Genomic DNA, 13,399 nt, shown 5'->3' with positions numbered 1-13,399 from the left:
TAACAATCTCTGTACCCTCCTTTACCTGACCTGTTGTCCTGTATCTTGGTTTGTCTAACTGCAAGCTCTTTGAGTCAGGACACCCTATATATTGTAAAACAACATGCAGATTTATGGCATTGTACAAATTACAGTATCTTCCCATGCTTTGAACCACTAGCCACAGAAACTGAAAAGAAAATGAATTCCTTTTAAAAAAAGTATATTTTTACTAAGGAAAACTTTTATTTAAACTGTGCAATCAATCAGTATTTAGACAGCAGTTTCATAAACATTTTGGCATTTAAACTTCTATTCATTTTTGGCATGACCTTTGGGTAGTACATAAACAACCCTGGAAATAAAAAAACACACACACTAGGTAACATTTACTAGAATGCTATAAAAAGAAAAACAAATCCACATTGTTAAACAAAATATTTTTAAAAAGACATGAAAAAGATACATTCAAAATCAAGGCAAGCATTAGCCTCCCTCATGCAATGGAATTCACAGAGCTGATCCCCTGAGTCAAATATAAAATTAATATAATTCAGCTCTATCCTCCATTAGCAAGTAAGCCATTGCTGCCCTTACAAGAAAATGGCATACAGGAGTGAAAGGATCCAGAACACCCACAATATGAGATACATAACTGGGTCCTACACTTGCAATTAATTCACACTTTTAAAAAACAAAAAGAAAAAAAAAGGCAAAACAACCAAAAAGCAACATTTTTGTATATAAAAAAAAAAAGAGATTTCATATACAATCAGTTTTTACGGAAAACACCAGGCAGATACAATGAAGGTATATGTAATACCAGTGTAATAGCAAATTCCTACAATGGGCTCGATTCACTAATAAAATTGTATGATTTCTGCTCTCAGGCCCCAGTTCAGCAAAGCACTTAAGCATGTGTTTAAGTCCCTTTAAAGTAAATCAGGACAGATGTTACAGTGGTGTAAATCTTGAGAAAATCCATTGAAATAAATTAAATCACACCAGATTTATATCAGCACAGCTGAGAGCAGAATTTAGTCTGAATTCAATTTATTTTTGATGTTAGAACCAAGATGGATTTAACATTACGATGATCATATGAATCAGGTACTAGTTTTTGTGTTAAATATTTGAAGAGTAATAATATTTTTAAAGGCAATTTCATCGAAAATGAGGTTTCATAAAAAGAAAAATTGTCTTAAAATACAGTTCTTTAAGTTAGTTACAGACACGCTCTTAAGAGTTCCTAGAAATAGATAGAGTCCAATCTCCCTCCCCTGATAACTACTTGGTACCAGCAGCTCTAGAGTTCCAGTAGCTAAGCTCAAGATACTTAGTAGCATTAACTGATCAACAGTGCACTAAGGTTAACCAGAAATGTTGGAAGACACTGGAATTAGCACTTACCTGTCCCTGAAAATATTTTTTTCAAAAACCTCCAACAAGAACAGATTGCGTAGTTTCAAACAAATACTTAAATTTGTTAATTATTTATTAATCCTACTCTAGTACAAATCATTAGTAAATTGAGCCCATTGTCATTTAAATGCTGACTTAGGTTATACTTCAAAGACTGTCTTTGGAAATACCTTATGAACAGGTATTTATTGGGAATGGGCATTTAAAATTCTTTTTTGTTACACTGAACTTCTAGCTATCCCAATAATTTTAAATATCTGGTAAAAGGTTGGTTTAAATCACTAAGAGGAAAAAAAGGCCTTTTGAGGTTACTGCATTACAGTGTCACTTTCCAAAGGGCTTGTTCTGAATTATAAAACCTTAAATACACACATGAGGCAGTGTACTTTTCCATCAAACATTAGTCTAGATTCTGCTCTCAGTTATATCAGAGTAAATCCAGAATAACTTTGCTGACATAAGTGAAATCACTTCCGATTTACACCAGTGCAAATGAGATCAGAACCTGGCCCTGCTATGCTGTGTTTTCAGAAGACTTTCATACAATGGCCTTGATCACTGCATACCGCTCCTTCTGATGTCAATGGGAGTTTTGCCACCTACTCAGAATAATGTTATGAATAACAGTCCCTCTGCAATAAATGGAGTGAACATGATCATGCAGTTCTAACTCAGATTTTAATGGGAATTTTGCCTGAGACAGGATTGCAGAATTAGGCCCTTTGAAGTACACTTAGGACATTGAAATACAGTTTTTAATGCCCAATTCTGTTTGTTCACATCAAGCAAATAATCCCACTGAAATCAACAGAACTATTTATGGGCCTGATCCTGCACCACTGAAATTAATGTGAATTCTGCCATTGACTTCAATGGGAGCAGGAGCAGGGCCTATGTGAGCAAGACAAACAGGATTCAGCCTTAGTTTAAAGCAATGGGATAAAAACACAGAGCAAAAGAGTGTTAAAAATAATATAAATTGGTACACACACCTCAGAATACTTTCTCTTTGTCAAAATCCCATAAGTTTGGAAGAAGAAGCTGATGTCTATACTGTGCCATAGTGCAGGCTATGGGGGTGCAGGGCACACCAAAGTGTTGTGCTCTAACTGGTCCACGTGGACAATGCTGGTGTGAACTAACAGGTACCTAAGTTTGCGATTATGTAGTGTTGGTTGAAGGAGGTAGCTAGGTCACAAGACTTTGTGCGCTCTGCAATTCATTTCACACACTCCACAGTCCGCACGCTGTGGCACAGTGTAGACAAGCCTGAGGTCAGTGAATAAAATGATAAATGTTTCTTTTACAAGAACAGATTTGTGAAAAAGAAGTTCAGTTGAGATGCAGCAATTCCACAAGGGAAAACTGAAAGCGTTCTTCCAGGAGAATTCTTGAAAGCTGGAAATTGAAAGACTTTCATGGTTTCTGAAATGCACAGAAAATAAATCAATGCAGTCTCAAGCATGCTGGGTCTTCTGGTTTGTTCCCAATTAATTAATCCACTCAGTCAATTTTAGGATTTTCTCTGTAAGCTTTTACATGCAAGCTTCCAAGTCTCTTCAACTGAATTTCATTTTTAAAATACAAGGGTTACACATACGTTCATTACACCAGCCATGGCTCGTTAGTTCTTAACACAGTTAACAAAATCAGTTCACATGGTGTAACAGAAAATTCCACATTTATGGTCGTCTTCCAAAACATACTCAGTAAAATTCATAATTAGAGAATGGGTGTTTTCTTGTCTCCAGAACCCAGGATCTGTGGACACAGACAACAAAAATTTCTGGATATTCTATTATTATTTTGCCTTTAGAGTTTTGTCACACATTCCTAAGGCCAATGGAATGGACAAAGTCTGCATATGAAAACTGCCCTTTAAGAATCATAAATGTATTTGAAAGTTCATTCCCATAACTGTCAAAGTAATTACATGCATTATGAATCATATTGTAACCTTACTGGCTCTATGTCCTGAAGGATACCACAACAGTTAAACTGTATGTCTGATTTTGCTTCTACTGGAGTCCACAGGAGTTCTGCCATTGATTTCAATGGGAACAGCATCAAAACATATGTGTAGGAATTACCTTGCTCACACTAGGCTTCTCCTGAATTGTAAGAACATTTCTTTCCCATAAAATACTATTTTTGTGATAGAGTCCAAATTATCATCAGACCACATAAATCTTTGCTGTGATCATACTCTTTGTTCCATAGTAAGAATGTATATTAGTTTGGATTAGGTTTATGACAAAGTAAAGGGAAGTGTGTCCATATGGGCTAGGTTCTGGAGATACACATTATATTTGGTTATCATAAAACAAAGAAAAAGACAGAACAATTTATTGTCTAACTAAGTTTGCCTATATGCTGAGGTAACCTTAAATATCTTTGGTTTTCTTCATTTGCTGATAAAAAGTACTTGAATAACAATGTATGGATAAACAGCATTGTGGATGTATTGCTCTTTAGTAAATTTAATACTTTGATCTCTTTGGCTACTGAGGCTAACTAGACTCTCTATCAGACTGAAAAATATTTGTATCTAATCTGTTCCTCTCTGATTATTCACAGGTTAACCTATGTAGCTGATCTTTGGCATGAAAAAGTTGAGGAGTAGAGTTAATGGTAATGTATGGCATAAAAGTGATATCAGTGTATCAGTACTTACAGCAAACAAGTCTTTGGAGAAGAAAAATAGTTACCCTTTGCGTATCAGCACTTTTTGAGTGAAACACTAAAATGAGGCTAATCTGAAAGAAAAAGTGTGAAACTTCATGCTATGGTTACACATTCTTATCTAGTTTCAAAGAATTCACATTTTAGCTATCTAGAAACCGTACTTTGCTGTACACTAAATATTTTGCCTGATGAGACCAAAAAATAAATCTTTGGTGAAAAGGTTTTTTTTTTCTTCAGCGAGTAGATATAAACTATTCAAAAATATTTTATCTAATACTGTATTGTTGAAGAACTACATGCTGAAGAAAAAAAACCAAATTACACTTGGAAGTCTTTGGAGATATCTGCTGGTAAGACATTATTACAACTTTCTTTAAAGGCTCTTGTAACAATAAGGTAGTTAAAAATTGTAGAAGCATACAACTAAACTATGCCATCAACTACTACAATCAATAGAAGCCCTATTGTTTTTTTGTTAGTAACTACTTATACAATAAAATGTATTCAGCTCTTCAAATCTATAGTTTTTAACTAATTCAATTATTTTTGGAAAATAATATGCAGTTTTCTTTTTTTTCCACAGAAAATTCTTTGGTACAAGATTATTATTTTAAAGCCTATCAACAATGCTATGAAAAGGTGAACATGTACTGTCTGGTACAGAATGAACAAACAGTTACAAGCTAAAGATCTACAGTAACTACAGGCCGCTTCATCAAAAAATAAAAATAAAATAAATAAAAACAGAACACTAGGGCTTATTGATGGCTTTTGACTAGCTTCTGAGTCGTAAGTAAGCAGCCAAAAGTAATTCAGATCACATAAGGGGTGAAATCTTGGTGTTAATTAAGCTGATGGGAGTTTTGAAACTGAGGATTTCACCCTAGCTGTTTTTTCACGACCTTACATTTTTGACATTTTGAAAAATATAAACAAATGTCTAATTTTCTTTTTCAAAATGAACTGTGGGGGGAACTGTATATGAACTAGTTTACGACATTGATGAATTCGATCCCCCATCCCCACCCGCCCATTAAAAACGAAAACATGATACCCTGTCAGTTTGCCCCACATTTCTCTGAGGCAGGTCAAAAGTAATACACTGTTCCCTGAGTACAGGAAAAAAAATAACACTAGAATAACTTTAAAAAGAGGTAGTATAAAACAGGAATTGTATGGGTACAAGGCAGTATCAACATTCACCCTTTCAACAGACTTTTCAACTAAAGCTCTGTCTTTTTATTTTTCATTGAGGCCTAATTAGAGTTTTAGACTGGCATGTGGTTAAAATCACTCCCTGAACTAAAATTCCTCACTAATAGCATCCTAAACTGAGGCAAGAAACAGGACTGCATTTTAACAACAGCTTAGACATACTGCAGAGCTGGGTAAAACTGAAATATAATTACTAATCTCACAATTTAGCCATAAAATCTAAGAAGCATTTAAGGCATCTTTCTATGCTCCGAAGCAACTTTATGAATGCTAAGCAGGCATAAGGCAAAGTAGTAATTTCATTATATATAATGGAAGGCACCATTGCTATGAAGTACGGGGATACTGAAACATTCAGCATTACTTGTCTATTCTATGTGTTTTTTTCAGGCAAAATTTTCACACCACTCCAAGCTGGCTGGAAGCTGAATACTAATTAATTTCACCAAGCTTTCTAGCATTAATTGTCAATAAAGGAGCAGTTTTAATGTCTTTGTGAGGAATCCAGCATGCCCAAGAGCCCTATGGATTTAACATACACCCTGTCAGCAACTGCTGGCACAACAGAACTGTGTGGAAAAGGCACTGTCCGCTGCAGGCTGGGACACTGGAAGTTATAGCAATCAAGTGGGTAAAAAGGAGAGCCCAATTACTTTTTAAAGACTCAGTGTAGCTGTTTACTGAACATTTTGAAGTACTAATTCCATTATTCCCACACTGATGCATAGTTTTCTCAAAGATAACATCCCTACAGTTTTCTCATTTGATGTTCTTCAGGTCAGTCATGTTGAATCATTTACTAATCCCCTCAGGGGTCCCCTCTTTTTAAAGTCAGAGCTTCAGCTAAACTGTCTTGTTCATTTACCTATACAACTCCTTTGATTTCTCTCTCTCTCTCTCACACACACGCACACAACATACAGCCAAAAAAAAAAAAAAATCCTACTAGGAAGTATCATCAGTTATGTAGCTGAGACCAACTATAATACAAATGAGGTAAAGCAGTTGTCATTCAGAGTTTGCCATTTGGCAAACTGAGGTAGATATTCAGCAAAGGGGCCAACAGCCTTCCCTTTGCACCAGTGATATATTTTTAACTCTAGTCAGAAAGCTTTACTGTCCTTTCACAGTGTTTACCACTGAACATTCAAAGTGGGTGACTTAAGAAAAACAACAAAAAACATTCAAAAGAAATACAGAATCACCTGATGGATTATCAGGCTTTCCACAATAAACTTTGGCTCCCTGTTCATTGTCCTTCGAACAGACATACATTGTGAGGATGTCTGGCATGACTGTCAGGATAGGTAACTCAGTTTTGTACCGTGCACTGGATCTGAAGAGATGAGGTAGAAGTCTGGTCAGTAGCCAGTGGTACCAGAGGCTCTTCGCAGTTACTCAAGACAGGGTTCACGTTCACACCTGAGTCACTGCCTACAAAGGAACTGGAGGTGCGTGGGCTGGCACTTCTAACAGAAGAAAGGTGTATCTCATCATTGGACTCGTGAGAGAATCTTCCAGAGTCTCCTGTCTCGTGGCTTCCTTCACTGTTGGCTGAATGCTCTGTATCAGCTACAATACTGAATGGCACCTGGAACTTAGATTGCTGGCCTGGGGTATTGGGGGAGTCATCTTCACAGATCAGTACAGTGGTTCCTGGCTGATACAAGCACACAGCTTGGACAAATCTTCTCTGAGGCTGGAGAAAAACAAGGTGTGAGAGAGAGATTAATCAGCCTCTGTGAATAGATACATGAGCAGTGCTTGTTTAATTCCCCACCCCATTTGGCTGCACTAGCTGGGAGCAACAATCTGTGCCATCCTACAGGAGGAGAAAAAAGGTATAGTCCCAGTTCTCTCTCGTTTTCTTCTACAGTACTAGATGAAATAATTCATTCTACCTAACTAACCACAGATAACGGAGGCTGATTTTCATTGGGGACCCTGTTTGTATTTTTAAGTTATATTTGTGTATCTGTTTTCCCCTCCGTGGATTTTCTTTCACGCAGCACGTTTATGGTTGCTGCAAATATTTTACCTGAAGAAGCATCAGAAATATGCAGCTGCATATCAGCTTCTGAGCAAGCTTTTGGCTGGAACTGTATTGGAATATACATTTTAAACATAGCTACGGACAGTCCCTATTTCTTGATTGTCAGAGATGATCCTCAGCAAGTATAAGCTGGCATGGTTGTCCTGTAGACTTTATTATTATACACTGCCTTTTATCCAAAGAGGGTGTGGTCAGAGCACACACAGTATTAGGAGCCATTGGCTCTGGAGTTCCAGTTCTAGCTTTACCTCAGAGTTCCCTTTAACTTTGGATGAGTCATTTAATGTCTCACTTTCTGTTTTCCTTTTGTAAACCCAGAGATAATACTACCTACCTACTTTGCACTCAGGTTAGTGGGAGGATTATTTAATTGACGTTTATAAAATAAGTTGCAAATTTAGTACTATATCTGTGCATAAGATTGTAATATGCAGTAACCCCTTCATCCACTGATGGAATGCAGTCAGTTTAAGGTAAAACATAGCACCTGTTTAACATTAGAGAGCCATACTACACGATAGGTTAAGGGGCAGGAAATGAAGAATAACGTCTCCATTTGCATTTACAAGGAGACAGTTTAACCTTCATCCTTTAACACCAAGACACAGAAACCATCCCCTTAGAGGCTAAGCCCTTAGTAATGCATTTTAATAACCACAAGCCTAGCCATCCTTCCTTGCAACATCATGGGACTGTACCAGGTCTTTCACGTTCACAATAATTTGGGTAGGTTACCTCCTCTGTTTTCACCTTCTTAGAATCTTGGAAGAAGAGCCACCTTTTCTTGCAGCTGGTCTTTGAGATAGGACCATAACTGTTAATAATCATATCAGTTCCCCCCTAAAATAGAGAGAGGAAAACAGAGAGAGAATCTTGCTTATTAAATTAAAATGCCATGAGTTTAAAAATAAACCACAGCACAACAATAATTACAGTACCACGAATACAGCAAAACATTTCAGCCACCATTGCTTCTAGACATCTCCACTTTGAGCTAGCATCACTGATGGGTGTGTGGTACATGTCTGAATTAGGACTGGTTCCTGCAAACACTCATCAGATGAGCAGTTCCATTAAAGTCAGAGTACTGTCTGCTGTACATACATCAAGTCAATATGACAACATATGAAAGTAAGGATAACTCATGTTTGCCAGATTGGTCCCTTAGAACTGAAGTTTCATGGGGAAAGGACCATGTTAAATTATACATCTGCACAGTGGTGAGCATCCTGCGAATACATGCATTATTATACAACTTGACTCTAGTAAACCTGTGTCTATAAGATACATATCGCCCAACGTACTTTATCCATTAAAATATACAAAAAAGATATTTTTGCACATTTTAATACGTGCTCAGCATCACACTCATTTAATGGTGCTGCTTCGAATATTTATGAGCCTGAATGGACTCAGGGCTCAGATTTTTGACAAGCCCTGTTTTCCGTTGCCTGAATAGAACCCTCTGAGCCAGCAGAAGGATACTCTGAGTAGCAGGCTCTTGGCCTGTGAAACATGTGTCTTCTGACGCTTGGCAATCTCAGAGCACAGTGTAAGGCATAGGTATATGGGTAGACGTTTAGCTGAAATTTATGATGAATTTACTGGCAAACTAACGTTCCCATCAGACTGCAACTCTTGTGGTTGTCCTGCCTCATGTGGATGATTATTATTATTGATAAGCATTTATATTGCATACATCTTTAATGATGGGAGGCATTCAGGTGCTATCCCAATGGGCACCATGGAAATATTTATATACTATTAATTGTGAATAAGGAAGGAAGTGAATAAGGCTCACAGTACCTTAGCATCAATGAAGCTGTTTCCTACTATCATCGGCAATAAAGATTCTTCATTCTCTGTGATTCCTTCAGTACTCTTCCCCACCTCATTCGCACTGGCTAAGGAGGTGCTGGTATGTGACAGCTGGTCAGTGCCTTGCTGCATAGTTTTAGGAGCAGACGTTTTCCTGTGCAATATTAAGCAGGAGTATAACTGGCCCAGAGATAATATGTATAATATCAAGACTAATGCCTTTCACTGAAGTTTTATGAGCCTAATAATACTGATAAGTTCTTGATCTTTAGCTTTTATTCGTGTGCTATTCTAACTCATATAGAATTCAAATGCCATCATGTGCCATAAAATCATATTTCCCCAGGAAATCCCACTACAGAATCTGTAAATGTATATATGGAGAGCATTTCTCATGAATGATTAGTAACATTATGCAGGGGGAGTAAACAATCAAGAATATTAGAGCAGTTCTAGAGCCCCAAGAAAGCTAAGGAGACCCTCTCGTCATACTTGCGCTCTGCTGGACATATTTTTTTTAAATGCATGTTTAAGCTGAACTGAAAAGCTTTTTATTTTTAAATAAAAGTAACTATTAAAAATCCCCAAATCCCAAAACCATGGGTTAAGACTTACTAATTACTAATGTATTATTCCTTTTCTTACCAGCCAAGACCCATGCGTTTGTGTCCTTTGTATTCCCTCCAGAAGTTAATCATATAGGGTCAGATGGTGACCTCCTCTTGCACTGGTACAAGGGAGCTAAAGTCAGCAGAGCTGGGCTCTAATTTGATGATTCCTCCTGCCCCAAAAGCTTATAGAAGCTCTTACACAGGAATACTGTGGGGTTGAGGCTCTGTGGCCTGGATGGGGCCAAGCAGAGGAGTAGTTGATAAATACCAAATATTCATCTGAGTCTGGAGGGAAACCTGCCGCAGACTTAATGACACTTCAAGCAGCATTAACTCCCCTTTGTGTCTTCTACTGCTTCCACAGAAGGGGCTTGTGTGAAGCAGGGACGGCCAAAGAAAGCATGGGATCTGAGGGAGATACCCATCTGTGGTATGAACACGATGAAGCGAGGCTGAGGGCTTCAGAGTTCCCTCATCCAAAGCACTTGGACAGAACTCAGGTAAAGAAGCATCCCTGACGGTTCACACTGATACAGGAGCAACTGAGAACGGCTTATACGAAAGAGTTCATTTCTCAGTAATAAAAGCATACCTGGCTTTACTGCGGTAGATCAAAATCAGGATGCAGATAAGGATGCAGGTCAGGGCTATGCAAACTCCTACAACAATGCCAGTCATTGATTTCTGGTCCAGGTGGTAATAGCCAGAATAAGCTGCAGCACGAAAGAACACATGACACTTAAAGACTCACTGAGTAAGTACAAAAAGAAAAGGAGTACTTGTGGCACCTTAGAGACTAACAAATTTATTAGAGCATAAGCTTTCGTGAGCTACAGCTCACTTCATCGGATGCATTTGGTGGAAAAAACAGAGGAGAGATTTATATACACACACACAGAGAACATGAAACAATGGGTTTATCATACACACTGTAAGGAGAGTGATCACTTAAGATAAGCCATCACCAGCAGCAGGGGGGGGGAAAGGAGGAAAACCTTTCATGGTGACAAGCAAGGTAGGCTAATTCCAGCAGTTAACAAGAATATCAGAGGAACAGTGGGGGGTGGGGTGGGAGGGAGAAATACCATGGGGAAATAGTTTTACTTTGTGTAATGACTCATCCATTCCCAGTCTCTATTCAAGCCTAAGTTAATTGTATCCAGTTTGCAAATTAATTCCAATTCAGCAGTCTCTCGTTGGAGTCTGTTTTTGAAGCCTTTTTGTTGAAGTATAGCCACTCTTAGGTCTGTGATCGAGTGACCAGAGAGATTGAAGTGTTCTCCAACTGGTTTTTGAATGTTATAATTCTTGACGTCTGATTTGTGTCCATTCATTCTTTTGCATAGAGACTGTCCAGTTTGGCCAATGTACATGGCAGAGGGGCATTGCTGGCACATGATGGCATATATCACATTGGTAGATGCGCAGGTGAACGAGCCTCTGATTGTGTGGCTGATGTAATTAGGCCCTATGATGGTATCCCCTGAATAGATATGTGGACAGAGTTGGCAACGGGCTTTGTTGCAAGGATAGGTTCCTGGGTTAGTGGTTCTGTTGTGTGGTGTGTGGTTGCTGGTGAGTATTTGCTTCAGATTGGGGGGGCTGTCTGTAAGCAAGGACTGGTCTGTCTCCCAAGATCTGTGAGAGTGATGGGTCGTCCTTCAGGATAGGTTGTAGATCCTTGATGATGCGTTGGAGAGGTTTTAGTTGGGGGCTGAAGGTGATGGCTAGTGGCGTTCTGTTGTTTTCTTTGTTGGGCCTGTCCTGTAGTAGGTGACTTCTGGGTACTCTTCTGGCTCTGTCAATCTGTTTCTTCACTTCAGCAGGTGGGTATTGTAGTTGTAGGAATGCATGATAGAGATCTTGTAGGTGTTTGTCTCTGTCTGAGGGGTTGGAGCAAATGCGGTTATATCGTAGAGCTTGGCTGTAGACAATGGATCGAGTGGTATGATCTGGATGAAAGCTAGAGGCATGTAGGTAGGAATAGCGGTCAGTAGGTTTCCGATATAGGGTGGTGTTTATGTGACCATCGCTTATTAGCACCGTAGTGTCCAGGAAGTGGATCTCTTGTGTGGACTGGTCCAGGCTGAGGTTGATGGTGGGATGGAAATTGTTGAAATCATGGTGGAATTCCTCAAGAACTTCTTTTCCATGGGTCCAGATGATGAAGATGTCATCAATGTAGCGCAAGTAGAGTAGGGGCATTAGGGGACAAGAGCTGAGGAAGCGTTGTTCTAAGTCAGCCATAAAAATGTTGGCATACTGTGGGGCCATGCGGGTACCCATCGCAGTGCCGCTGATTTGAAGGTATACATTGTCACCAAATGTGAAATAGTTATGGGTCAGGACAAAGTCACAAAGTTCAGCCACCAGGTTAGCCGTGACAGTATCGAGGATACTGTTCCTGACGGCTTGTAGTCCATCTTTGTGTGGAATGTTGGTGTAGAGGGCTTCTACATCCATAGTGGCTAGGATGGTGTTTTTAGGAAGATCACCAATGGACTGTAGTTTCCTCAGGAAGTCAGTGGTGTCTCGAAGATAGCTGGGAGTGCTGGTAACGAAGGGCCTGAGGAGGGAGTCTACATAGCCAGACAATCCTGCTGTCAGGGTGCCAATGCCTGAGATGATGGGGCGTCCAGGATTTCCAGGTTTATGGATCTTGGGTAGCAGATAGAATACCCCAGGTTGGGGCTCCAGGGGTGTGTCTGTGCGGATTTGTTCTTGTGCTTTTTCAGGGAGTTTCTTGAGCAAATGCTGTAGTTTCTTTTGGTAACTCTCAGTGGGATCAGAGGGTAATGGCTTGTAGAAAGTGGTGTTGGAGAGCTGCCTAGTAGCCTCTTGTCCATACTCCGACCTATTCATGATGACGACAGCACCTCCTTTGTCAGCCTTTTTGATTATGATGTCAGAGTTGTTTCTGAGGCCGTGGATGGCACTGTGTTCTGCATGGCTGAGGTTATGGGGTAAGCGATGCTGCTTTTCCACAATTTCAGCTCGTGCACGTCGGCGGAAGCAGTCTATGTAGAAATCCAGGCTGCTGTTTCGACCTTCAGGAGGAGTCCACCCAGAATCCTTCTTTTTGTAGTGTTGGCAGGGAGGTCTCTGTGGGTTAATATGTTGGTCAGAGGTGTGTTGGAAATATTCCTTGAGTCTGAGACGTCGAAAATAGGATTCTAGGTCACCACAGAACTGTATCATGTTCGTGGGGGTGGAGGGGCAAAAGGAGAGGCCCCGAGATAGGACAGATTCTTCTGCTGGGCTAAGAGTATAGTTGGATAGATTAACAATATTGCTGGGTGGGTTATGGGAACCATTGTTGTGGCCCCTTGTGGCATATAGTAGTTTAGATAGCTTAGTGTCCTTTTTCTTTTGTAGAGAAGCAAAGTGTGTTTTGTAAATGGCTTGTCTAGTTTTTGTAAAGTCCAGCCACGAGGAAGTTTGTGTGGAAGGTTGGTTCTTTATGAGAGTATCCAGTTTTGAGAGCTCATTCTTAATCTTTCCCTGTTTGCTGTAGAGGATCATCTCCTGTCCTTATATCTGGGAATTGATGGAGTCACAGCCACAATACCAACAAATTCTTCCTTTCAACATGACTTCTTGGCCTTTGCTATCATAT

At 39.4% G+C, this 13,399-nt stretch overlaps 1 protein-coding gene across 1 annotated transcript in view; it reads right to left on the bottom strand.

Annotated features, from left to right (window-relative positions):
* Positions 1 to 203: 203 nt before the first annotated feature.
* The window catches only part of PRTG (protogenin), a 129,916-nt gene continuing 116,720 nt past the window's right edge, over positions 204 to 13,399 (bottom strand). Inside the window, exons 17-20 of the mRNA XM_038419649.2 lie at positions 10,376 to 10,496; positions 9,161 to 9,326; positions 8,090 to 8,194; positions 204 to 7,000 (exon numbers count right to left, since the gene is read on the bottom strand). Coding sequence (XP_038275577.1) covers positions 6,614 to 7,000; positions 8,090 to 8,194; positions 9,161 to 9,326; positions 10,376 to 10,496 — 779 coding nt within the window. The 3' untranslated portion in view covers positions 204 to 6,613. The remainder of the gene's footprint in view (positions 7,001 to 8,089; positions 8,195 to 9,160; positions 9,327 to 10,375; positions 10,497 to 13,399) is intronic.

The sequence above is a fragment of the Dermochelys coriacea genome, chromosome 10, assembly GCF_009764565.3.
Source record: "Dermochelys coriacea isolate rDerCor1 chromosome 10, rDerCor1.pri.v4, whole genome shotgun sequence".
NCBI classification, from domain to species: Eukaryota; Metazoa; Chordata; order Testudines; family Dermochelyidae; genus Dermochelys; species Dermochelys coriacea.
The sequence above is the reverse complement of the archived record's forward strand: the minus strand, read 5'-3'. Positions and strand labels throughout refer to the sequence as shown.